Source organism: Rattus rattus, chromosome 2 (assembly GCF_011064425.1).
Source record: "Rattus rattus isolate New Zealand chromosome 2, Rrattus_CSIRO_v1, whole genome shotgun sequence".
Classification (NCBI taxonomy): Eukaryota; Metazoa; Chordata; class Mammalia; order Rodentia; family Muridae; genus Rattus; species Rattus rattus.
The window spans coordinates 96157513-96184718 of record NC_046155.1 but is presented as its reverse complement, the minus strand read 5'-3'; the positions used below and the strand labels follow the sequence as shown (position 1 = coordinate 96184718).

The following is a 27206-nucleotide window of genomic DNA, read 5'->3' as shown; positions in this document are numbered from 1 at the left end:
TCATGTTGTAAGCAATTGTTAGGTTCCTGAGGGCAGGCTAGCTGAATGCCTATATACTAACAACTGAACTTTTTAATGTAAATTTGGATAAAAATGATAAATTTTAAATGAATATTCTTAATCTCTGTGGGTTAATTATTATTATGCAATGTTTAACTTCTCAAAGATGATCTGTATGTTTAAACCCCCATCTTCACATGTCCAAACATGTCTTTATTTTGACAGGATCAACTGCTCATTTTATTAGGTATAGGATTTATGACTCTATAATTTTCCTCACACCTCAAAGGATACCACTCCTTTATCTACCACTGCTAACAAGTAGTCTGATACCAATGTCTACACTGGCTCTACACTGGCTCTACACTGGCTCTACACTGGCTCTACACTGGCTCTACACTGGCTCAATTTTTTAAAGAGGCTTTTAAAATTTTTCTATCTTTGGTCTCTGAATATGTGACCTGGTTATTGACAGGCCTTTCATCTGAAGACTCATGCTTTTCTTTATTTAATGAGTACAGTGTCGCTGTCTTCAGACACAGTAGAGGGCATAGGCTCCCCATTACAGATGGGTGTGAGCCACCATGTGGTTGCTGGGAATTGAACTCAGGACTTCTGGAAGAGCAGTCAGTGCTCTTAACCGCTGAGCCGTCTCTCTAGTCCCTACTCATGCTTTCTTCCCCTGAGGAGCTGTTGTATTTCTTTTCCTTTGAGTATGTGTGTGTCATAGTTGTTTTTTCTCTTCCACTCTCTGTTCTCTAATTTGTCTTCCTAACTTGTGCTCATTGCCCCTTATTTTCAAATTCTCACACTGAACTTATGTGTAATTGTCCTTTAATGTTTGATTTATTATATTTTTACATTTTAAGAATGATTTAATATGTGCATTACAGAGAAGAGGTTCCTGGCAAATCTTTCTTTAGGATAACATAGGATGAAAAAGGCATATAAGGGAAGAGTTCTCCGGGTATTAAAAAGTGTGAGAACCCTCCTCTTGAGATGCAGGATTTTAAAAGTATTTTCTTCACAGGAAGGAACCCCCACCTGGCACTGTGAACCTGGTCACCAGCCCCCGGCTCAGGAGGTCACAGGCCACAGTGAAGACCTACTGCTATTGCTATCAAACTGCCTCCTAAATATTTACATCTACACTCATGGACTAGTCTACACTCATGGACTAGTCTAGTCTACACTTATGGACTAGTCTACACTTATGGACTAGTGCTTCTCAGCCGTAACCAGACAATTCTTTCTACAGTGGGCAAGTTAATGTAGAGACTCATAAACTGTTCAACTGGTGAGAATAAGTCACCCATCAGTGAGTGCTCGGCTCGGTAACAACTGGAACTGTAGCAGAGAGGAGGTGGAAAGAATATTAAAAGTCAGAGGACAGAGAGGAGAGCTGTAAAATGCTGTCTTCTAGATATGATGTACCACTTGCATTCATGAGCTCACTGTAGCTGTAGTTTCCAACACAAGATCTGCACTAAAGCCAACAAGATCAATCAAACATTCTAGTCAAGCAGCACTAACTGGTCTCAGCAGGTTTTGAATACAAAAGGAAAAGACATGAAAGTGGGAGGTAGATTTTTGGGAGATCCTGGAGAGGACTGAGAAGATGGTGTTGAAAGTGAGTATGATCATGTTACATTGAATCAAAATGAAATCATCAATAAATAAAATACATCCAAAAAAGTAAATAGTATTTCCTTCAGCTGCAGGGCTGTTTCCCTGTCTTTACATCTGTGGTAGAAATCTTCTCCTAGTGTTTGTGTTCTCTCATAGGTGCCCTAGCCGTAATCCCTACTACCATCTCCTGTACTGGAATTTCAGGCATGTGCCATGTAACTGCTTCTGAACTCCTCCTAACAGGCTTTGTATCTTTTATGAATTTTTCACAATGATTAGGTTGTGACCTGTGTTTTGTTTTGGAATACTGTCTTTCTTGAAATATATCTTTCGGCTAACAAAAGATGAGCACATGAATTCAGTTCATTACCCTGTTTCTTCCTAAAGGAACGGGAATAAGACTTGAACTTATACTAAAATGCACATCCATATATATTTTTTATTTAAAATAGTTTATTCTAGCCAAACTCCAAAATAATTGCACTTATTTTATATTCTGGACTCTTAATAAGCCCTTAATAAACAGGCTTTTGTTACATTACCCCTCAGACAGGAAAGCATTGCCCATTCCTTATTACCTAGCTTTACCTGACACTATGTTACACATCCTTTTTTTTTTTTTTAATTTTTTTTTATCTTTATTAACTTGAGTATTTCTTATTTACATTTCGATTGTTATTCCCCTTCCCAGTTTCCGGGCCAACATCCCCCTAATCCCTCCCTCTCCCCTTCTATATGGGTGTTCCCCTCCCCATCTTCCCCCCATTACCGTCCTCCCCCCACCAATCACATTCACTGGGGGTTCAGTCTTGGCAGGACCAAGGGCTTCCCCTTCCGCTGGTGCTCTTACTAGGCTATTCATTGCTACCTATGAGGTCAGAGTCCAGGGTCAGTCCATGTATAGTCTTTTGGTAGTGGCTTAGTCCCTGAAGCTCTTTGGTTGCTTGGCATTGTTGTTCATATGGGGTCTCGAGCCCCTTCAAGCTCTTCCAGTTCTTTCTCTGATTCCTTCAACGGGGGTCCTATTCTCAGTTCAGTGGTTTGCTGCTGGCATTCGCCTCTGTATTTGCTGTATTCTGGCTGTGTCTCTCAGGAGAGAGCTACATCCGGTTCCTGTCGGCCTGCACTTCTTTGCTTCATCCATCTTATCTAATTGGGTGGCTGTATAAGTATGGGCCACATGTGGGGAAGGCTCTGAATGGGTGTTCCTTCAACCTCTGTTCTAAACTTTGCCTCCCTATTCCCTGCCAAGGGTATTCTTGTTCCCCTTTTAAAGAAGAAGTCAAGCATTCACATTTTGGTCATCCTTCTTGAGTTTCATGTGTTCTGTGCATCTAGAGCAATTTCAAGCATTTGGGCTAATAGCCACTTATCAATGAGTGCATACAATGTTACACATCCTTTTTATATGTTCTGGTTTATCACGAACTTGTGAGATTAGGAGCAAAGCTGTTACCAGCACCTAAAGAACCTATCACACAATATATACATTCTCTTGTTTAAGATGGGGTCAGGCTATGCAGTCCACACTAGCTTGGAACTTATAATTGTCCTCTTTCGGCCTCCTGAAGATGACTACAGATATGCACCACCATACCTGGCTGATATGAATTCTATAAATAAGAATCAGCCATAAAAATGCCATAGAATCTTAAGAGTCAGAATCTAGACACAGATAAGTGTTTAGAGCTGAAAGAGCTCTACAAGATCATGTTAGTTAAATGAGCAAACCTTTAGGACCCAGTATGTAAACTTTCTCAACTATCAGAAAGAATGAATCATAAATCAAACATGGCGCCTTAGCACATTACTCGTGCAACCTTCTCTTTTGGCTCCTATCTCCTTCATCTGCCATTAAAATTTCTCTCAAGGTCTAGGAGAGTGCACATTAATTTTTATGTTGCCTGTGCTTTGGCACAAAGAAGATGCTGAGGAAATGCTTATGAAATGAGTAAATACATGAATGTTCAGGGGAATGGAATTTGTTTTAACTGACTTTTACTATTAATTCAATAGGAGGGAGCAACTCACGATTTTTCTGTGCCACATTTTCTTAATCTATAGCAGGGAGATAGTAATTCTGCTTAATTATTTCATGAATGAAATACAACAATATGTATAAAACCAATAGAGAAATCAATGATATGCTACAATGATAAAATCATATCCTTGATTACGTACAAATAAGGAAATATAAAACAGGGACATATAAGGGAAATGCTCTCAATTACGGCTGTCCTTGACAGTGTGAGTTGTTCTACTTGTAGACACTAAACCGAGCAGGTGTTATCCTCTATGGAAGCCATATGGCATGAGCCACAGGGCCCTTCTCCCACACTAACAACAAAGCTGTTGCCTTACTGTAGTCGCCTTTATAAGACCTGTCCTATGTCCTCTGTTCCCTGACACAATGAATAACCCTAGACTGGGAGAGTCAGAAGATTCTGGTTTTTATGTGGTTTTATGTCCAGTGCTTGTTGAGATGGAGTCTCACGTCACCCAAGCCAGTCTAATTACTATGTAGCCAAGAATGACCTTGAACTCCTGATCCCACTACCTCTGCCTCCCAACTGCTGGGAGCACAGGCTTGCACAACTGGTTTCTAACTAGGTTCTTATTGGTGAGTTATTCAGATCTGTTTATCTGTCCAGGAAATAAGGACAACAGTACCTCCTTCCCAAGGTAATTAATTATAAGGATTAATTATGTTAAAGATGAAGATCTTAACACCACGTCTGGCACAGAGTGGCCACTCAGTAATAGGTAACAGCCACTCTTTTTACAAAAGTGTAAAGACACTTAACTCACAGACCACAACTCCACTTTGTTCAGGCTTTTCTTCAATAATTTACTGATCAATAATTCATTTTTCAAAGACAGTGCATCTGCAAATACTTTCCCCATTTTTAAATCACTATCTCTTCCATTTGTTGCAAATCAGCATGACTAAGAGAGCAGGGCAGAGTGGGACTCCTACGTGTACTGACATTGACCTTTCTCTAGCTCAGTCTTATCATCTATAAAACAAGGGTAGCAATCTGCTTCACTACACGCGTGAAAAATAAAAGAGATAATGAATAAAAAGGACCCGATACATTGCAGAGGACCAGACTGGTACCTTCTATACTTGCCAAGAGCACAAATGGCTCTGCCTGCTGGCAGCAGGTTTGACAGTGCTCAGTAGTGTGTTATATATTACTATTCTCCCTGTTTAAAATCCCTCTAAGCTTTTCATTAGCTTTTAGACAAAGCCAAACTCCTACGTGTCTTGGCCTACTTTACTATGCCTCCTCACCGCCAACCTCTCTTCCGGCACATTTTTACATCCAGACATATCAAACTACTAGCAGTTCCCAGAATATACATGCCTTGTGAACCTCTTTCCCCATGCATATAATTTTCTATCTGAAATTTCTTCATCTACTTCTTACGCTAAGTACCTCATTCAGCATAGATGTTACCATTGAGATACTTTCACCAACATACTCAATCTTTAACTCAATAAATGTTTAGCAAATGTCAGAATCTGCTGCATCCCAAAGACAGAGCTATTAGTAAGACAAATACGGCCCCTGACCTCACGGGGTTTATAGCATAATGAACTGTACTGCACATGCCTTCTTATCCTTTGCAAGGCTAGGACACTGTCAAAAGACCTGGCAGAGAATAGAGGTTTCTGTAAATGTTTAATAAATCAATTTGCTGTAAACGCCTTCTTTTTTAATTTTCTGAAGTTCTTGGGATTGAACCTACAGCTTCTCACATGACAAGCAAGTACTCTGCCATTCACCTGGACCCTCGGCCATCTTTTAACTTTTTGTTTTGAGACCATTTCTGAAGTAGTTCCAGCAGGTCTTGAACTCACTTTACACAGCTACAGCCCAAGTGGGACTTAAACTTTCATTCTCCTGCCTCAGACTGTCAAGTAGCTGGGATTACAGGCTTGGCCGCCAAGCCTGGCTATAAACAGTTCTCTGTAAGAGACAATACCCCATATATAAAACAATATTCTCCCATATATCACAGCTTATTTATTATGACCTTTTCAAAGATATCAGTATCTCATTTCTTATTCATATTTCCATGAAAAAAGCAACTTCTAAAACAAAGGACACAGGAGGACTTTTTAAGGTCTTCTAGGTATACTTCCCAGCCAATTCTTCAATGATTCCTTTAACAATCCTTTAAGTTACAGAACACCATTATAGCCTCAGAGGGCACAATGAATGTTCTTAAATAAATAGAATCTACTCCCTCCAGATAAGGGCCTTACTGATGAGAGAAAGGAGATTCCTCCTAAATTCAGTTGTCTGGAAACACATCCAGGTAAGGAAGAATGTATCATTCCCATTTTACTGATGAAAAATCTCAACCACAGAAAGACAAACTGGATCTCTAATGTTCAAACCTACAAAGGAAACAGACTAAAAGCTACATCTCAGGCCACAAGGTTGGAATTTCTACAGCGCTGTAAAGCTGGAAGAAACATACGGTCAAATAGGGATAACAGCTAACCACTCCAGTTCTTTTTCTGTAGATAGAGAATCTAAAGCATGGCAGTGACCAAAATGAGTGTCTCTGAAGCCAGGCTATTTCTACCACACTGTCCTGAACCTTACTTCCATACCCGCTTATTTCAGAATGGAGGAAGCACAGACTTACCAAAGTATTAGAAGAATTATAATCTTCAGCTGACTTATCTGTAAAAAAAAAAGAGATAGAGAGAGAAGTTTCATAAACAAGTATAGCTAATGCTTTTCTAAGTGCTAAGGTGCTATGACCAAACACTTGCCAGCTTCAGATAATAGTAACAGCATGATCAGTCCTTGAACAGAAGCCATGCTAAGCACAATACCCCTTATCATGGTCTTCTTTAATCTTCACTATGGCTCTGAGTATTATTATTATAGTCACTGTAATATAGTTCAGAGATGTTAAGTACTTTGCCCAGCATGTACACAGGTTAAATAGATGATTCGAAATCTAAATTTTGATCTAATCTAAATACCAGGCCGTAACAGTATTCACATCAGGAGTTTTCAAGGGTTGAGAGTTTTCCTACGTTCTAAGATAAAGGGAAGGAATCCATGCTATGTTACTCACATAAATCATGACCAACCTATAGTTTCAGCTTTCAGAAAGGATCTTTTGGAGGCTGGGAGCTAGCTCAGTAAGAAGAGTGCTAGTGTGCAAATGCAAGGATGTAAACAAAGAAACAAACTGAATGCGGTGATACATGATTAAAATCCCAGTTCCAGGTCAGTGAGCGACACATGGACAGTGCCTGAGGAGTGATACCCAAGGCTGTCCTGTGACCTTTACACACACAAGTACACATGTGCCTGAGGAACCAGCAACAGACGATCATCATTTAAGAAAGGTCACCGACTTGGAGTGGTATATAAAATAATTGTCATCTTATAACCAGTAATATCTCAGACTTGATGAAAGAGACCCATAAGAAATTTTAACAAAAAGGAGGAAAAAAAAGTTTAAAGATCCATTGCTGTCTTTAATTTGGTTCTTTAAATCCTAAAAATTTATTTGCCAGTTCATCATCGATGGGATTCAGAAAAGATTCTATCAAATCTGACATATCTGTCATCAAGAACCCAGACCAAAGAAAGGCCAAGATCCCAGTTCTATTACATTAAAAAAAAAAAAAAAAAAAGTTGGTATGGCTTTTTGGCTCTACAGCTCTACAGCACATAGAGGATCCACAAAGGAGGAAGTAAGGTGGTTTATGACAATATGTTCTTAAAGCATACCCTGTTCCCTGGAAAGACTACTCAGCAATTATGAGTATTTGCTGCTCTTGCAAATGACCAATGTAGGGTTCCCAGCACCCCTAAGGTGGTTGATAACCAACTTTAACTCCACTTCTAGGAAATCTGACCCAGTCTTCTAGACTCCCCAGATGCCATGCATGAACATGGTGCACAGACATATATGCAGGTGAAACTCATATGTACAAAATAAAAAGTGAAAAATCTACAAACAAAACAACAAAAACATTCTAAATGGTTAAACCCTGGAGAAATCATACTTTTTCAAAACACAAAATGGTATCAGCCTAGTGAGCAAAACTATATCTTACTGCACTACCTCTAACCAATACTCCTAGCCTTTTTGAGAACTAGGCATTATAGTTAAAAATATGCTTCTGACAACATAAAAAACAAAAACGAACAAACAAAACCAAGAATGTGGGGCTAGCAAGATGGTTCAGCAGATAAAGGCACTTGTCACATAAACCTGATGACCCAAGTTAAATCCACAGGGCCCACACAGTATAAGGAGAAAACAAACTCTGTAAATTGTCCTCTGACTACATACATGTGCAAGGCAAGCAAATCTGGGTGCATGTACACATATGAATAGAATATTTTCAATAAACATTTCTCTTTTTAAAGACTCTGTATAATTTCCATAGATCAAAATTGAATTTTAAAGCACAGAGTGCCAAGAGTAGAAGGTGCTTTCAAACATTATTTTTATGAATGAGAAAACTAGTTCACAAAGGCAGAAAACACGGGTATAGGGTTTTATAAGTTAGTGTCAAAGTAGAGCTAAAACTTGGACGAGATGCCAATCTGGTCTACCTTCTCCCTAACATTACCCGGCATAGGGAATCTATTATCACAGTAACTACCAACATTTTTTTAAAAATTCAGTGTTGGGGTAGAGCGAGGAGGAAGCTAGAGTTGTGGGTAATAGAGACCAGAGTGTTTAGAGGCCTAAATTAAAAACACGCTTCCAAAGCTAGTATGCTGGCACATGCCTTCAATGGCTCTAATCCCAGCACTCAGGAGGTATAGGCAAAAGGATCTCTCTGGGGTTGAGGCCAAACATGAATATATGAAATCCTGTCTCCAAAAAAGTAAATAAAAATAAGAAACATATCATTTGCATCATAATGAGTAAGTTATAATTTTTAAAACCTAATTTGTAAAATGGGGTTAGTAAATCTTTGCCCTGACAATCCCTATAGATAAGTCACATGAGAGCATACACAAACTAACATGGTATTATCTTAATTGTGAGCACACGCACGTGTGTACATACACATCTGTCTATGTTAATACACAAAAGTAGGTACTTGCATCTGTGGAAATACAATAATTATTTAAACTATAAATCTAAACATGCATACATAGATGGCCATATATATAATTACATGAAAGTGCATAGCTATACATACTCATCCTGAAATACTTAAAGGGTCTATAATTTCAACCACATATGAAGTCCACAGGGTCAATAATGCATATGCATACATGCAACTTCCTTATAGATGTATACATGTACATAGAAAAGAGCTTCCAATATGATGTCTCTGTATTAAAGTCCCTAATATTTTAAGTTCCGATTTCCTGACTTACTAGAAAACTTAGCTACTTAGCAACCTCTCACCCCAGTTCTTCCTCAGAATGATCCAATCTTTCAAAAGAAAAAGACAGACAGACCCAGTGGGGACAGATGAGGGGAAGGAAATGCTGCTGGGAAGACGCATGGCCTCCCCTGAGCACTACTGTGGCATCATGGGAGAAGCTGCAGTCCATCATCCGACCATCTGTATACCCTTTGATACGAGCCAGATACTGGCTGGGGAAACCGTCTTTCAAAGTCAGCTAGTTCATCCTGGCTCTCACCTTCTCCAACAGTTCTGCCTTTGATGAAGGCCGCAGACACAAAGAGCACCAGACTAAGACACAAGAGTCTAGGCCTGACACTAATTCAGGCACACTACAAAGGCCACCTCTGTGTTTCATATCTGCAAACAGTGAAGAGTTGGTATATATGTACTTCTTAGTCTAATGTTCTATTTTCCCCCTCGTTTTTTGGTGTGTTGTGGGTTTTGTTTTGTTTGGTTTGAGGTTTTGGTTTGCTTTTGAGACAAAGTCTCATTTGGCTAAGGTTGGCCTTGAACCTGCTGGGTAGCAAAGAATGATATTTAATTCCTAATCCTCCTGTATCACATCTATCTACCTGGTTTTACAAGAATGCACCACAATGCAGAGCTATGCTTTAGGACTCTTAAGGTGCTATAAAGAAGACAAGTTTACAGAAATATGGGTCTTTAATACATCTTTAGCCTAGAAAAAGAAAAATATCTCTGCTATGGAAGGACATGATACAAGTAAAATTATTATAGGCATTTAGTACTTGAAAATATATGGAGCTAAGTATGAGAAGACTTGAGTCTAATCCCAATTCCACTTCTAAAAGCACTCTAAACATAATCCCTTACACAGAAAGTACATTAAAGAACATTTATAATTACTACTGACCTGATTTCCATTCAAACAATAAAACTTAAGTCCTTTACTCACCCTATGATGGCACACCTGTAATCCCAGCACTCTGAGGGCTGATGCTAAAAGATTACCATGAGTTGTAAGCCTAAACGAGCCCAAACTAGCTCAAAAAAAAGTTTCTTAAAGAAGAAAGTGGGCTTGCAACTTCAAAGACACTTATTAACGTTATTAAATAAAGATATTAGAAATAACAACAATGACAACTAGATGTCCATGCTTTATAACTATACAGAAGTCCATGTTCCTTTTATATAATACTTTGCTTTTTTAAAACTAACATGGAGGGGGCTGGTGGTGACTTAGTGGGTAAAGGCACTTGCTACCTAATTTGAAGAACTGAGTTCAAAGTCAAGAACCCACACAGTGGAAAGAGAGCCTACTCCTGGAAGTTGTCTGCTGATCTCCAACTGCTTACCATGGCATGCATGCCCCCACCCCACAAAAAAAAAAAAACAAACAAATACATAATTGTAACAGTAATTAATACATGCAGCTTCAGAATAGAGACAAGTCTCCATTTTGGTTGTCACTTCCAAACAAGCATCTCAGTGAGAGTGCCATCACACTGGCACTTTCTCTTTTCTTGCTAACCCATAAGCATGTGAGAGCGTCTGCTGTGATTACCAGAGAAATAATCTCTGTACCTGTAAAACTCATGTACTTCTGACTATTGGAGGTCTTCTTGGAGTTATAAAATTCCAACACGTCCAGAACAGCCTGTGGGTTTTTCTTCTGCTCTGACTTGGTGATATTTGATGTTTGAAGCAAGCGGGCCCACTGTTCTGGCATCCCCTTAAAGAAAGACATGAAATGTTTTCAGGAAGGCATGGATTCAGGGGACCCTGAAAGAATATCAGACAAAAATAACCCTGTTCATTATCCATTTCCCTGGTCCCTCAAACTTTACTCAGCTTCTTCTATATCTTCCTTAAGAGATTTGCCCTTTTACCAGGCTTTACCGCCTTCAGAGCAGGGGCCGAGTCTGACTTATTCCTGCATTGGTGCTCCCGCCGACCCCCGGACCCGAACTCGCTGTCATGGGGCCTCTTAAGAAAGATTTGATTGAGTTGGTGATGTAGTTCAGTTGGTAGAGCTTTATACAACATGTGCAAGGCCTTGTTTTCAATCTCAAATATTTAAGCAAACAATCAAACCAAGAAAACGAAAAGAGAAATTTGAGATCAGGAAAGTGTTCTTGCAAAGTCACTGGTAAAGAAAGAAGTTTTAGCAAAACAAGAAAGGGCTGAATCTAATAGCATATAGCCCAAACTCTTAAGACTTACAGCCAGGACTTACCGTAAACTCCCCTGTGACAGCATCAAAACCAACATGAATTGTATGCTCAAAATCTGAAGGAAGAGAAATCTCTGGCCGCTCCTTCTCCTTTTTTTTATTTGCTACCAAAAAAAAAAAAAAAAGAAGTGAGATAAATAAAAAAAATTATTATCATTTTAGCTCTTCATTAAGCTCCTGTGAAGGGCAAGTTCTATCTAATATGCATATATATATTTATATAGAGCCAAAAAGGCTATAAAGTATGGAGTGGGTCAAAGATCTAAAGTCTATGTCATTTTTACCTCCACCTCACCATATCTTTCTCATCCAAATGGTGAGGAGATGGACAAGATGACCTTAAGGGCTCTCCTAGCTTCTATGGCACAACAGTCTATAAGAATGACAAGCACTCAAAAATATTGTACCCAGGGATTGGGGATTTAGCTCAGTGGTAGAGCACTTGCCTAGCAAGCGCAAGGCCCTGGGTTCGGTCCCCAGCTCCGAAAAAAAGAAAAAAGAAAAAAAAATATTGTACCCAGATGTTCCCAAGATGACATGCCATAATTTTAATAGGTATTTCATACATATTTTTGTACGTGATCACCGCAGGCCTGAAGATCAGCTTTCCTTTGTAAACTAAGAGATTGTGGCACAGACCTGCCTAATTACCAAGCAAGTGAAGAGCGAGCCTCGGTCCTTCCATTCTTCTACTCTACCACTGCTAAAGAACTGCAAGCTGACTTAAGAAAGCTAAATACTACTACTCCCTGTGTATAGATCAGAACATAGCTAGTTTATCAATATGGCTGCAAGGGCTGTGATTTGAACCCAGGTCTAGTCCCAAAGGTTGTTTTCTTCTGTAACTTCAAAAGAACCTCTAGCCTACACTCCAGTTGCTAAGAGTTGGGCTATTTATATACTTGGCAATTTCCCTTCTACAGCAGCTGCTTTGAGAAAGAGAAGGCTACGGGTTACACCATGGCCCCAGATAAGCAGTCACTTAGGACATTATCGCATCTGTCTCACCCTAAGCTAGAATGTATAGGACATGTGGCAGGGCTTTGGAAATGCTTTCTGTTTCAAACGGCTGTTTCTACATTCCGTCTAAGCTAATCCCTTAGAAGGTTTTAGAGAATTATAATTATATGTAAGGTTAGGTAGACTACCAGCTAGAACCCCTGCAGCAAACAGAGTTCCTAAGGCAAAAATTTAGGCGAGAACTAGAAAAAAATGCCAAATCTGTCATTACTTCTTGAAAAAAGTAACCATCTCCCTCATATATGCACGGCCACTGCCTCACTGCCTCCTCACAACAAGCCCAGGAGGCAGACAGCACGGAGCATCTCCACTCTATAGCCAAGAAGACTGAGGTCAGAACTTACTTTCTTTTTTTTTTAAGTTTTTCAAGACAAAGTTGCCCTGGCTGTCCTAGGTCATGCTCTGTATGCCAGGCAGGCCTGGAGCTCAGAGATCCACTTGTGTCTGCCTCCAAGACTAAAGACACAGGCCACTACACCAGATCTTATCAGCTTGGCATGCGCTCACTGTTCAACCCGAGAAGTCTCTTGCATACTAGGACACCAATTACTGTTCAGAATCTAGATGAATGTAAACAATGAGCTACCCTTCTGAAGAGACACTAACTGATGAAATCACTGAGGCTAAACAGCTACTAGCTAGGCAGAGACGGGAAGGGCATTCCAGAAACAGAGTAAGCAAAGGCCTAGAGGAGACAACATGTGCTCAGGATGTTGCCACAGGAAAGCCAATAACTTTGATAGAGTCTTACTAGGCATATACTCTGACTTGGGGATTGAGGAACAAAAGGGGAAAAAGCAAATCTATGCTCCTGGGGCTTCAATAGCCCACGGCCACAAACCCCATCTCTGTAGCCACTGTAGAACATTCTAACGATGACCTGATGAAACACTTCCCTCACTGATAAATGCATAAACTGCAGTATATTCATATAATGAAGTTCACTGATAAAAAAGAAATGAAGTTCTCACCATGCTATAAAACGGATGAACTTTGGAAGCATTATGCTAAGTACGAGAAGCTGGGGAGGAGAGCTGGAAAGATTGGAAAGATGTTTCCGTATTTAAGAATATTCCCTATATGCCTTGGCATTTTTGTGCAGATCAGATGACAACTTTACAAAGTTGCATTATTTAGCATAATGCAGACATAGCTTCACTCCCCAGCACCCACAACCATCTGTAACTCCAGCTCCAGGACATCCCATACTCTCTTCAACCTCCTTAGGCACCAGACATGTACACGGTACACATCTAAATGGCAAAACGCTCATATACACATAAAAATAAAATAAAATAAATTTTAAAAAGCATAAAAACACAGCATATTTTGTAATTACATTTATTGAAATATCTAAAACAAACTCAGACTGAAAAGTCAACAGGGCATGAGAGAAGAGAAAATGAAGACTGACTTAATAGTAATGGAATTTCTCTTTGGTCTAATGAAAACATACTGATACTAGTTGTAATGACTGAACAAATATTTTTGGTGCTGAGACCTGAACATAGGTCTTTATGCATGTTTATGCTGATATATACCACTATGTTATACTCATAGCTCCTAACTGTTTAATTTTGTAAATATACTAAATATATATATTTTGAGATGGTGAACTATATGGTATTAGTTATATATCAACCTTTTAAATAAATGCAATTTACCATATTAAGAAAATAAAGAAAGAGCCAATAAGATGGCTCAGTGGACAAAGCACTTGCCACACAAGCCTGATGTCTAGAATTCAATCTCTAGGACCACGTGCTGGAAGCAGAGAGCCAGCTCCACAAAGTTGTTCTCTGACCTCCACACAGATGCCACAGCACACAAATCCTCTTCCTCTTCCTCCTCCTCACCACCACCATTATCATCAATCAATAGAAGTTTAAAAAGAAACAAAGGGTAGAAGGAAGAAATGAACGAGAAAGAGATGGCTCGGCAGTTAGGAGTATTTGCTGCTCTTCATGAAGACCGGGGTTTAGTTCCCAGCACTCATCATGGTGACTAGTAACTGTCTGTAGCTCTAGTTCCTGGAAATCTAACCTTCTCTCTGGCTTCCGTGGACACCAGGCACTCACATACACATATGTAGGTACTCACAAATACACATAAAATAAAATGAACTGTAAAAGATGGAAAGGAAAAAAAGGAGTACAATCAATTAAATTTAATATTTAGCTTTTGCTAAAATGTGATATCCAACATGTAAGTAGGATCACAAAATTTACTTAACCTAATAAAAGCTTATTACCAAAGCCTATAAAAAACATATAACTATAGAATATTGGATGCCTCTCCTTTGGAATTAAAAAAATAAGGATAACACCCAACACTGCTAGAATTTAACACAGTAATAAGGTATCAAACAGTACAATTTAGGTTTTTTTTAAAGAAGGATGAAATAAAGGGAAAAAAAGCACAATTTACTATTCTGTGAATCAATTAAAATATATGGTTTTATAAACTAAAGAACCTTTAAAATATATTTCATTATTAATATTTGCAACTACTAAAGTAAGAGTTCTCAATAAACTTATTAAGATAGAAAATTCAAGTATGACTGAAGACAGAAAGGAAAGGAGAAAGAATCACCTTGCTTTCATATAAGTAGAGATCTTAAGTTTAAAGATAGGAATATAGGAAAAGTGTATGTATGTATGTATGTATGTATGTATGTATGTATGTATGTATGTAAGTGTGTGTGTGTGTGTGTGTGTGTGTGTGTGTGTATTAATCCTGTGCTTAGCTTGGGGAGAGCAGCTTACTACAAAATCCCATGTTTTACTGCAGACATTAAAGTTTCAGCCAGAGTCATTAACCCTATTTTTAAATTAGTTTTAAACACCATCTCTCATTGGCTCAACTGAACTAATCTGAGCAAAAGGCAGTAAAACATTTCAAACTTAAGAGATAAATACTCCTGTAGTTCAGTATTAAAATTAACTTCACCAAATGCTTCCCAAGCTCAGAGAATTTCACTTTGGTCATGAAAATGCAGCCAGAAAGAGGTTCCAAACTAAATGCTGTATGCCTTCTTAGAATAAACCAAAGGCTCCAAGCCCTAACCACAGGGACCAGGCTTTCCCACACGGAATCTGCAACTCAGCATCACCATTACAAGCCTTCAATTACAGCTTCTCCTTCCAACCATGTATGCCTTCCCTCAAACGCAAACTGAGGCCATGCTAGAGGTCAGCATTAGGTAATGCCCTCAGATACCACCCACTGCCAGCTCTAATCTAACCACTATTGTAACCCGTAAAGAACTTGTCATTCTTGTTTCCTTTAGAGACATAATACTGCATCTCTAGAAATTCTGCCTCCAACGTCTGGCTGGGAACGGGTATGTATGTCTTAAAAGTACCATGCGTGAGTCCAATACGAGAACAACTAACAGGAACACAGTAGTAGATGCAATAGATGCTTTAGGAAGACTTAGGTCTACATTCATTCTGCTCACTTTCTGCCAATGAGACCATGGGCACTGTTTACTATTCTCTAAGCTTCAGCTCTCCTACTAGAAATAAGTTGTGGGTATTGGATAATGGTATCTAATAAAAGAATGAGATTTCATAGAAATAAGTTAACCTCTTCTCTGTATGGTTTTATAGTTCAGAAAATTTACATTTATCACATAAAGTGGTATAAAAATGCCTACTAGTGACAGAGATGGGCATGAGCTGCTACTCCCATTTTATAGATGATGCTATAACGATATTTAAAAAGAATAAATGGCAGGGTTGATGCAAGGGGTAGATCTCAGTCACGGTTACTGGAGTTCATTTCTGATTAGTTCCCTACACAGCTTCTACTAATCTTCAAATACTATATAAAGGCAGAGCATGTTAAAGATGGCTAGTCCTGTTATACATCTTTCAGGGAAGTAACAGATTGCTAGCCGAAACTAAGATTCCAAACAAGGGAAGAAACTCAGCCATTTTTTCCATCTTGATATACATTATTAATAATAGTCAACAGGGTCTTAAAGCCAGGGAAAAACCAATGTGCTAAGGGAATCTATAGAAAATCCATAGCTATAAAATAAAATACAGGCTTGCAAAAATTTCCTGTAACTGTTCTCCACCTCTAGGTTTTCAACCTATAAAGATGCAGACTTGATCTTGAGGATAAGATTAATTTTTCAGACCAAATTTGGCCTAAGGGAACTCCAGAAGAACCTCCAGGTCTACAGCTCTATCACCAATAAAAATACCTCACAATGTCCTGGTTTCTTTCCACCGACACAGACAAGCCGGACACATAGCTCATCTATATAAATATAGGGTAGGAGCTAAAAAGAACTGCTGCTCTGGCTCTCATTTTTAAGATGAAAGCACTGAAGTCTACAGAGAAGTCACTGACAAAAATGGGGCATGGTATCCAGCTTGTGAAAGAAGCAAGATTACTACCTAGGTATCCAGATTCCTGGCAAATTAAACTAGTCTTTGGTTGCAATGATGTTTGAAGGTGCTGTTTCTATCCTGTTTTAGATGGGAATCTTCTTTAAAAGCAAACAATAGAGGCTGGGGTAGCAGTTCAGTGGGTAAGGATGTAAGAATAAGGATAGAAGTTAAAATCGCCAGTATCCATTTAAAACACAAGGATGCCCAGGTGCATCTGTAACCCCACCAACGGGGAGGATTTTGGCAGGACAGAAAGAGAGGACTGCTGGGGCTTGCGGAATGTCCACCTAGCTCCAACTTCAGTAAGAGACCCTTTCGCAAGGGAATAAAGTGGAATGGGATACAGTAGTGTACCAGTGTCCTCCTCTGACCTCTACGGGTGCATAAACACACTACTGACATAGGCATATACACCACACAGGCAGGCAGGCACACACACACATTCACACACACACCAACTTTATTGATAATAATTTACATACTATTATAATTCACCTATAAAGTAAATTGAGCTTTTAGTATTTTCACAGGGCTGGACAAACAATACCACAATCTAAGACATTTTGATCATCCCAAAAAGAAATTCCCCATCTCTTAGTCATCACCCCCTCCCTTAATCCCATCCTACTCTGCATCCTTAGGCAACCACTAACATGCTTTTTATCTAGGAATTTACATTTCTAGACATTTCACGTGAATGGAGCCACACACTATGTGACCATTATGACTGGGTCTTTTCCTTAACAACATATTTCAAGGTTCGCCAATAGAGGTAGTATGGCTTAGGACTTTTTTATAAAAAAAAAAAAACAAATACTATTTTATTATATCAATGTTATATTTTATTTTTATATTAGATGGTTCTGGCTTTGGGTATCATGAAAAATGAGGCTAAAGCATTGTTTCTCTTTGATGGAAATGCTGGATAGTAACATTTCTCTACATTTAAGCACCCAAAGAATTGCCGGAATACATTCCCTGAGGCTATACCATCTTATATTCCTACCAGCAATTATGAGGCTCAAATATCTCCATATCTCACCAACACTTGATAGCATCCAGCTCTTTTGTTACAGCCATCCTAGTGTGTGGTGGTGTGAATCTGTATTTCCCTGGTAACTGATAACATTTGTTCATATGCTAATTTTCCATCCATCTCTCTCTCCTTTGGAGAGATGTCTACACAGATCCTTTGCCTATTTTTAAACCGAGTTGCCTGATTTTTAGTTAAGTTATAGTAGTTCTTTCTGTGTTGTTATAATTTCAGAAAGCTGCTTCTTGTTTTGCAGTTCCCTTTTTGATGGTGGTAAATCAGATGCATCTGAACCTGAAGCTTGTACTTCCAAGATAGAAAACCTCACTACAAAAAGAGCCCTGGGTGGACAACTGAGAACTTTACCTAAGATGAGCAGTCATCAAGTTAGCTTTTCCTTTTCTTTTTCAAGACAGTTTCTATGTATAGCCTGGCTGTCCTGGAACTCACTCTGAAGACCAGGCTGGCCTTGAATTCAGAGATCCACCTGCATCTGCCTCCCGAGTGCTAAGATTAAAGGTATGTGCTCCCACTGCCCAGCCTATGTTAGCATTGTTAGTATCAGGCAAAAGTCATCTATGGTGACACTCAAACTTTGATGTTCCCACTTTTTTTTTCCTATAAAGATGTCAGTGACTTTTTCAGATTCATCAAGATTTTAATTTTTCTTCTTTCAAGTTTTATTAATAAGAGGGTAATGAAAGGTGGGCATAATCTCACCTCTTGGAAGTTAAGGCAGGAGACTGTCATGCATTTGTGGCTGGCTAGCCAGGGATACAGAATGAGAGCTAGTCTTTAAAAACAAGAGGAAATGAGGCTGCCTAGTAAGTCTTCCTCAGACTAAACTCACAGTGAGTCCTACTTATCTATGCCTCCTTTGCTCAACCATTCATTCCTATTTTTACTAACTCTAAATCCCCAAATCTTGAGTATGGGACCAAAAGCCTAGACAAAAAATAAGGCAATCAAAATTTGCAAAGGCAGTAATTCCAAGTAAAAGTAATCTGGGAAAAAGAAATTTCCAAAGATACTTCAAAAGTCCTTAGGTTTTATGATTTGATAAACATTTTTAAAAATTAAAAAAGGAAAAGAAATAGATACACACAAATATTTTCAATTTGTCTGAAAGCTGGCAAGAGCAAAATTATTCTTAAAACTTTTGTTCAAATATAGTCCTGAGCAACATGTCAGTTTCAGCTTTAGCCACTCTAGGAAGGCAGGACATGTTAACAAGAAAATAAAAGATATTGAAGGAGAATTAAGTCAGGGACAGACAGACCTTCTCCTCAGACTACTCCGAGGAGAAAAGCTGATTTGCTTTGTTTTGTCTTCTTAAAGCACACAAATGATAAAAATCAACAAAATACTTTACTTTTATCTCCAGCTAAGATGGATCGATAGAACCGGTCCTTCTTTTTCTTCTCCTCTGGGTTTGGAGGCAGAGGTTTGGAACCGTGGTTTAGGGTTCCAGTGTCTTTGCTGCCAGCTCCAATCATAGTGCTGGTGTTTCTCATCGGAGGGGCTGGGGGTTTGTCCTGGATGTCTAAGCCGTTATTTGACATTGTCACCACCAGCAGCAGCAGCTACTAGAATCAAAAGAAAAACATAATACACTCATTATTTTTTAGCACAAGTAATTACATATTTTAAATGTTTTAAAATTAAAATTATACATCCATTCTGCACTTGTCATGAATATTACTAGCCACTTCAGTCAGTAATCCCGATGTTACTAGTAACCCAGTCTCTCCCCCCAGAGCCTATAGAATAGGTATATATACACCATGATATAGTTGAAAAGCAGGCATGGACCAGGTGAAAAATCAGTGGGAAATCCAGTAACACTTACTAGATGTTGAGAAATCCCACAGCTTTTTCAGTTCCACTCATTCATCTACACAAAGATTAACTACACCTCCAGCAGCATTCCATACATTGAATTTTCGGACAACACTTAACTTTATAACTTTAGGCAAGTTGTCTTTCCCTAAACAGATGAGACTACTGCCAACTGTCAGTGAAACTTCTGTTTCTGCGGCCACTTTACCAGGACCAAACAACATTCATGCATCTACATATTACCTATACCCTCTTTCAGGTCACACTGGCAGAGTAGTGACCATATGCCCACAAACTTACAGTACTTATACCTTTTGGTCCTTCACAAGAAAGATGCTGCCCATGTGCCAGCTCTTCTGGATATCCCTCCTCCAAACACAGAATAAATTTAAAAGAGGAAAATCCCCATGATATACCAACAAGTATATCAAGGCTTTAATGAAAACAGGCATTAGTGCCTTAGAATGTTCTTGTTCTTAACCATAGATAAATATGAATGTGTCCAGAATTTATATTTTTCCTTCATGTAATTCATGTAATAGTAGAAAATTCTACCTTTAATCACAACTACCCAGAATATGGTCTCCTTGGAATTAGATACAATAATGCTTTAGGAATTAAAATCTTCCCAAAACTACATAATAATCACCAGGCACTTTTAGAAATATGATTGCCATGGCTTGACAACCATAAACTTTGATTTAGTATGTCTGGGTAAAGCTAAAATTCTGTATTTTGAAAATAAGTAAGCTCAGTGCCAGCCAGGTTTGAATGCCATTGCTTCAGAAACCAATGCTTTAAAATGCAGTACGTTTGCCATTCTAATAATCAAAAGGATTAGACACAGAGAGAACTCGGAGAGAACACTGTAGTCAATAAAAGTAGTGGCTTTTCTAAACTTGGAAAATTCTATTCAAGTCGTTTTAATATTGTCTAGTAAATGGAAAACATCTACTTCTTTCACACTGTTTTTTCCTCATCGGCTCCTCCAGGGTCTATCAGTAAAATTTAAAGGCGCGCCATTTCTCTATTTTATAATCCTTTGCTGGCATGTCAGAGTAAAGCTAATGCCATCAGCTTCTTCAAGAGGCTCTCTCTTACCTGACCAGGCCCATTCACCAGTCTCATTTTCCATACCTCCACTCATTTTAATTCCTTTTACAGTATAGCTAAACCAACTTCTTTAATGTCTTTATGCCATAACTTTCACACCTCCATCCCTTCACACGTGATGTTTCATCTGCCCATTTTCCTATCATCCATTCTTTGAGGATTAATTCTGTTGTTTCTATGCTGCCTTTAGAAAATGTTCTGGTCTCCAAAGAGCCGGGTGCCCTTTCCTCTATGCTCCAAGGCAATGTGCCTATTTCCAGGTTATCACATTTCTTTGTATTATTAATTGTTTACAGATGACTTTCCCAGGAGTCATGTTTGCAGACCAACAGTACCTTGCCTTTTTAACTTATAGTAGATACAAGTTAATATACAGTTTACAGAAAGACAGATATATGCTGTCTTGAAAGGAATTTACTAGTAGAGATAAAATTAAAAGTCCTTTATAGTAGGACACCAATTGGCCTTACAAACTAAGGCTATCCACATTCAATTCACATGATACACTCATTATTTTTTTTTAATGTGCTAGAGATGAACTCTGGGTGTTATCACTAAGCTATACTGCCTGTTAGCTCACAAAATATTCTCCTTTTTTGTTGTTTTGTTTTTCAAAAGAGTGTCTTACTATGTGGCTCTGCTGGAACTCACTTTGTAGACCAGGCTAACCCCAAACCCTCAGAGATTTGCCTGTCTCTCCTCCTAAGTATTGAGAGTAAAAGTGTATGCCACCACACCTAGCCCTCACTATATATTCTTAATGACATTGGAAAGAGAGAGAAAAAGAACAAGGAAGGGGAAGGAGTTGAGCAGGCCCCACGTCAATGCAATGACGAGAGATCGCCCCCCCCAAAAAAAAATCTTAACCGTTTGTTTGTTTGTTTGTTTGTTTGTAGACAAATTCTCTGTGTAGCCCTGGCTGTCCTGAACTCCCTCTGTAGGCCAGGCTGGTCCTGAACTCAGAGATCTGTCTGCCTCTGGCTCCTAAGTGCTGGGATTAAAGGCTTGTGCCCCCACTGCCAGGCTCCTTAGTTAACTTTTTAAAGTCAAACTCAACTGGATATTTTTAAAATTCATCTTGACCAACCTTTAACAAAACAATTATTCCTTTCCTTTTTGAACAAATGACATCAAAACCAAGGATCTGTTTATCTGAACTGACTAGCTGGGTGGCTAGATTTTATTTCTTTCTTCTACTTTCACTCCCCTGATGACCTCTTTGCCTTCTCCAGCTCCCAGAACTCAGGTCCCTTAGTTCCTCCAAGACAGCATTCAGTGTCTCAGCTGGCAATGCCCTCCTACTCTAGGCTGCCAGTTCCAAAATTATACTCTCCCAGCTACCTTATACCTAACCAGGCTCTCCCTCCCTGGCCTCCCAGGCCCTTCGCCAGCAGCCTTATTGAATGTAACTCCCACTTAGGCCCACAACACAGGATTACCACAGGAAAGCTTCACCACATTTTTCTCTATTCTTGGCCACTTTATCATGTTTAAGAGAATTATTAGTGGGTAGATAAACTCTACTGCAATCTAATGTCTGAAACCTTGTAATGCACGATGCCATCTGGGTCATCCCAACTATACTTGGAATCCACCAACAGTAGCATATCTATAACCTCAAAAGCAGCCTCGTCCACACCATTCACCTCCTCTGAAAAGTGTCCTCACATAAGTTCTTCTCTGTTTTACAATCACTCCAGTGAAGCTGAGACCCCAGAGAAACCTGCTAGCTAAGCTAGCTGGAGTACTGTGCTCCACGTTCATGGAGAGACCTCAGTAAATAAAGTAGGAAATGGCCAAGGAAAACCCAAGGTCAACCTCTGGCCTCCACATGTGTATGTGCTTGCATATACTGTGAACTGACATATAAGAACATGGCAAACACACAAGCATACACCTGCAATTCAAGCACAAAAAACAGGAGAACTGAAAATTTGAGGCCAGACAATGCTATGTAGCAAGAGTCTATTACAAAGAAAGGAAGGGAGGAAGAGAAGGGAGGGAATGTTAATTTAAAATACAATTTTTTAAGGAAAAAAAACAAACAAACCAGGAGTTAGTGGACCTACTGTGCTCTGCCTGACATATATTCAGAAAAAAACACTTTTCTAAGCAGTTCTATATCTGGACAGCAAATGACTCAGGTTTAAAAAAAACAACAAAACAAAACAAAACGAAAAGCTGTTGATTAAAGAACAAGGCTACAGAGAAACTACAATGGGAAAAGAGATATTACCTAAAGGAAAAGACAAGCTGCTATCCACCTGCACTGAGAATTCTGGGATGTCTTGAGCTCACAACATGGGGCTTAGGGTTTGAGACAGTCCTTTACCTTTCCCAGATGAGTTGCTGAAATCCTATGAAACAATTTCCCTGGAGAACAAGCTGGGTAAATTACCTTTACACATAAGATTTCAGCCATTTCAGGTATTTTAATAACCTCTAACACTAGATCACACTTCAGAATTTATAAAAAGCTTAGAAATCTACTTGTTAGGCATCATTTTTCTAGGCCATGCTAGGTACTGGGAATAGAACAATGAAACAAATAAAAAGAAGCACAGTTTCAGAGATGTAGCCAGTCACCCACAATATGCACACGGTGAGCACAAGACCCAAGGACCCAAAAAAATATTTGTGTGATCACCGCACCACATGCCAGTTACCTCTAGAAGCAAAGGAATATACTACGCGACTTCTAATTTACTTTTTAAAAATGTTATTACATGGGTTGGGGATTTAGCTCAGTGGTAGAGCGCTTGCCTAGGAAGCGCAAGGCCCTGGGTTCGGTCCCCAGCTCTGAAGAAAAAACAAACAAACAAACAAAAAAAAACAAATAAAAATGTTATTACATTTGTTTGTTTGTTTGTTTGTTTAGCACGTGTTCACATGCTCGTGTATTATATGCATGGGCATGTCAGAGGGGAATGTATAACAATCCATTCTCTTTTTACTGTGTGGATCCTGAGGATTAAACTAAGAACATCCGGTTTACTAAGTGCCTTTCCCCACTAAGCCACCTCACCAGTCCCTCTAATGCACTTTCCAGATAGTCCCTCAGTCACTATTTAAATAAAAGAAGGAGGGTGGTGGAAATAGAGTTCAGTAGAAGGGCCGAGGCCAATTCCCAGCACAGTTAAAGAAATGGTAGAAGTTTACAATAAATTAGTCAACAAAATGAAGGAGGGACAGGAAGAAGAAATAAGACCTACTCCACATACCAACCACACTTCTAACTTTGAACAACCCAGAGCAGCTGCATAATGACATGGCCAACACTCAGGCCTGAGGAGTACAGTATGCCCTTGGTGCCTGAATATTAGAATCTGATCTTTAATTAAATCGTGCCAAGAGGTTTGCTTTGGCAGGAACCTGGAATACTGTAGCCTTGAATTTGCTGAGAGATGCCCTTCTAATGCGTCAAAGGCACTCCCACTGAGAAGCCTCCAGCCAGCTACTTGCTCTAGTATAGCAACAAGAAAGCAACTGCTGGGGCAGCAGGAAAGAAACTGTAGGTGGTTTAAAGCTACTTTAATTTCTGATGCTCCGTTGACTCTTATGTAAAATGCAAACAAGACTACTTTAGAGTTATAACAAAAACTTTTTAAGAGACAGCACCTAACATGCTGCTTGATACAAAAAGTTGTCCAACAAATTTCTGTTTCTTCCCCATCTGTCTCTAGTTTTGCCTATACCATTCCTCAAACCCATCATTCCATCAGTACACTTTCATATTCCCACCTTCACCTGCATCGTTCTAGTTCTATCTGCCTAAGATGCCTCAATGTGTCTGCCTAGCAAACTCCTACTCACTCCTCAAGGTCCAACTGGACTCACTTCCTCTAAGAAACTTTTGAAGAAGCCTCTATTTACCCTCCTTCAAAACCCATCTGTAGAGGGTTGGCCTAACACTGCTTGTATTCTAATACTAATTTGGGTCCCCCAAAATTGTTTGCCCCAAAGACTAGAGGGTGAACATGTAAGACACTGAGGAACCCTGACCTCAGTTAATTCTGATTGATAAATAAAAAAGCCAGCAGCCAATAGCTAGGGAGAAGACACAGAGGCGGGGTTTAGGTTTCCCAGACTTGAGGAAGAGAAGCGGGAAAGGAAGAGGAGCATAAAGAAGCTGCCATGGAAGAGGAAGGATATGCAGGAGGGAGAAGGAGAGTCACAATGGGATAGTTGAGCCATAATAAAGTGGCCATGTGGGCCAGCCAATTGGAGTTAAGAGCAGCCCAGATGGAACATAGAAATTAGAAAGCAGTAACTCAGAGTTATCAGTAGGAAAATGGATCCTAACAGCATGGACAGTAGGCAGTTGCCCCGCTATTGTGCTACCTAAGACATATGTAAAAGTACATGGTTGTGTGTGTCTTTCCTCTGGGAACATAAGTGGTCTAAGGCAGGAAGAAACTCCTAGCTGGGGTTTTATTAAATATTTTTTACTACATTTAACTGCATTTTATTCACACTTCTATGAAACAATGTCAAGTTTCATCTTCACTTCTTATGGTCACTAGACAAGGAATAACTCAAGGGACAAAACTATGATTAATTTCTTTGTCTCCATGGTCTTGACCCAGTAGAGACATGGAGCACCTCAGGTAATGAGCAAGAGTCCACTTTCTAAGATAATCTGGCTTGGTGGAACAACCTGGAAGGCTTCTGAGAGTCAGACAATGCCAAATCTTTAAAGGAATCTGAAACTTACCAGGGTATATAATTTACTTAAGCTTACTAACTTAAATATTTATAAGGGCATGACTACTTTCTTAATTATTTTGATTATCTTAAAAGTACTCTTTAGACACTAATGATAATTTGAGACAGAATGAGACAGAGGGTTATGCTGAGAACCTTCCTAAAGTTAAGAGAAAAGAGAGGCAACAAGGATATGGAAATGGCAGAGATTTTAATTAAAAGATGAAATTCACTGGGCTGTGGTAGCACACACCTTTAATCCCAGCACTCTGCAGGCAGAGGCAGGTGGATCTCTGAGTTCAAGGACAACCTGGTATACAGAGGGAGATCCAGGACAACCAGAGCTACATAAAAGAAATATTGTCTTGAAAAACAAAACAAACAAGACTTAAAATTCACTTAGTCTTACCTTGTACTTATGTACTTAGAACACACACACAACACACACACACACACACACACCTTCCTAACTCTTAACATTCCTTTCCTGATTCAAACCGTTCTTCTATTTCTGATGGAACTTTCTATTTGTCATTGGCTAGCTCTTTTGCATGCTAGCCTTAAAAGAGACCTGCCTATCACCCAAGCTGACTTCTCTAGCTGCAACTGCAGCCCCTACCTGACCCAGAGAAACTGGAGGCTGTCTTTTCTTTCATATTCATCCTACAGACTTTATCCTTAATTTTCAATGCTATTTATTTTTTTCAAGTGTGTGCGTGACTATGCTGGCTGCTGTCACATGGCTGTGCTCTTAGCGCTGATTTCCTAGTCACTCACTCACTTTCTGACTTGTCACCACTATGCTGTCTGACAGCCACAGTGATGTCCCTGTCCACATGCTGCTCACTCCATTTTCTTACCTCAGGCAGAAGTTAGCCAACCCATTTGATCATACCCAGGGTCTGACCACCAAATATAAACAACTCAACATTATAAATGAACCACGTACACTCGAAACACAATAGCTAACTAGTTCAAGAATTTCCACTAAAATTCTGAAACTTCACTCCAAGCTCTAATAAACTACTTACCAGTCCCTACAATCCTCATCTTGGCTTCTCTCCTTGCCTAGTCAGTCTCTCAAAATTACCCAAACCCAGAGAGATGGCTTAAGAGGTAAAGAAAGACATACTGGCAAGCCTAATGACCTGAGTTTGATCTCTGTGACCCACATAGTATACACATTCCCTCTCCCTCCCTGCCCACATCCCTCTCTCTCTCTCTCTCTCTCTCTCTCTCTCTCTCTCTCTCTCTCTCTCTCTCTCACACACACACACACACACACACACACACACACACACAGAGTCTGCCTTTCCCTCAGCAACATTCAACTATCTCCCAAAGGTTTCTATAGACTGAAGCAGCATTGTCTCAGAGAACACTATAAAATCTAGTTAATGCTTTCATTTCAAAGTTATAATTATTTTCCAGTATGACAATGTATGATCTCCCACACCTCACCCCCTAAGTGGGTGGGCTTATTTTTAAAAAGAAAACAAAAATCTCTTCAGGAAAACTCTAGTTTCCACCCCCACAACTACATGCCTCCCTACATATGCAACCATATTCTTCTTGCTTCCAGTTACAACGAAATCATGATGTCATTTCTTCCCTCAAAAACGTCTTTTCCCTATACTCTTTTCTTGCCTGACTTCTTCCCTGGAATGACCTTTCAGTTACACCAAGCTTTCCTCAGATATAGTCAGTCATTTGCTGTGCTGCCATTTAACAAAGCCTGTTGTGTACTTACAATGTAATAGACTAATCTAGTTGGATAAAACAAAACTCCTATGTTTGCAGAAATTATGGGTCTAGAAAAGATGCAGACAAAAAATAAGCAATTAAATAAAACAG

At 39.3% G+C, this 27206-nt stretch overlaps 1 protein-coding gene across 5 annotated transcripts in view; it reads right to left on the bottom strand.

Annotated features, from left to right (window-relative positions):
- Pak1 (p21 (RAC1) activated kinase 1) overlaps positions 1 to 27206 on the bottom strand; it is a 77544-nt gene that overhangs the window by 33464 nt on the left and 16874 nt on the right. For 3 of the 5 annotated variants that reach the window (XM_032892975.1, XM_032892974.1, XM_032892973.1), the window contains 4 exons: positions 19069 to 19282; positions 11244 to 11344; positions 10592 to 10739; positions 6292 to 6329 (listed from right to left, as the gene is read on the bottom strand). In XM_032892975.1, the coding sequence (XP_032748866.1) occupies positions 6292 to 6329; positions 10592 to 10739; positions 11244 to 11344; positions 19069 to 19258 (477 nt within the window). In that variant the 5' untranslated portion in view covers positions 19259 to 19282. The remainder of the gene's footprint in view (positions 1 to 6291; positions 6330 to 10591; positions 10740 to 11243; positions 11345 to 19068; positions 19283 to 27206) is intronic. The other 2 variants (XM_032892977.1, XM_032892976.1) reach the window with 1 other exon arrangement.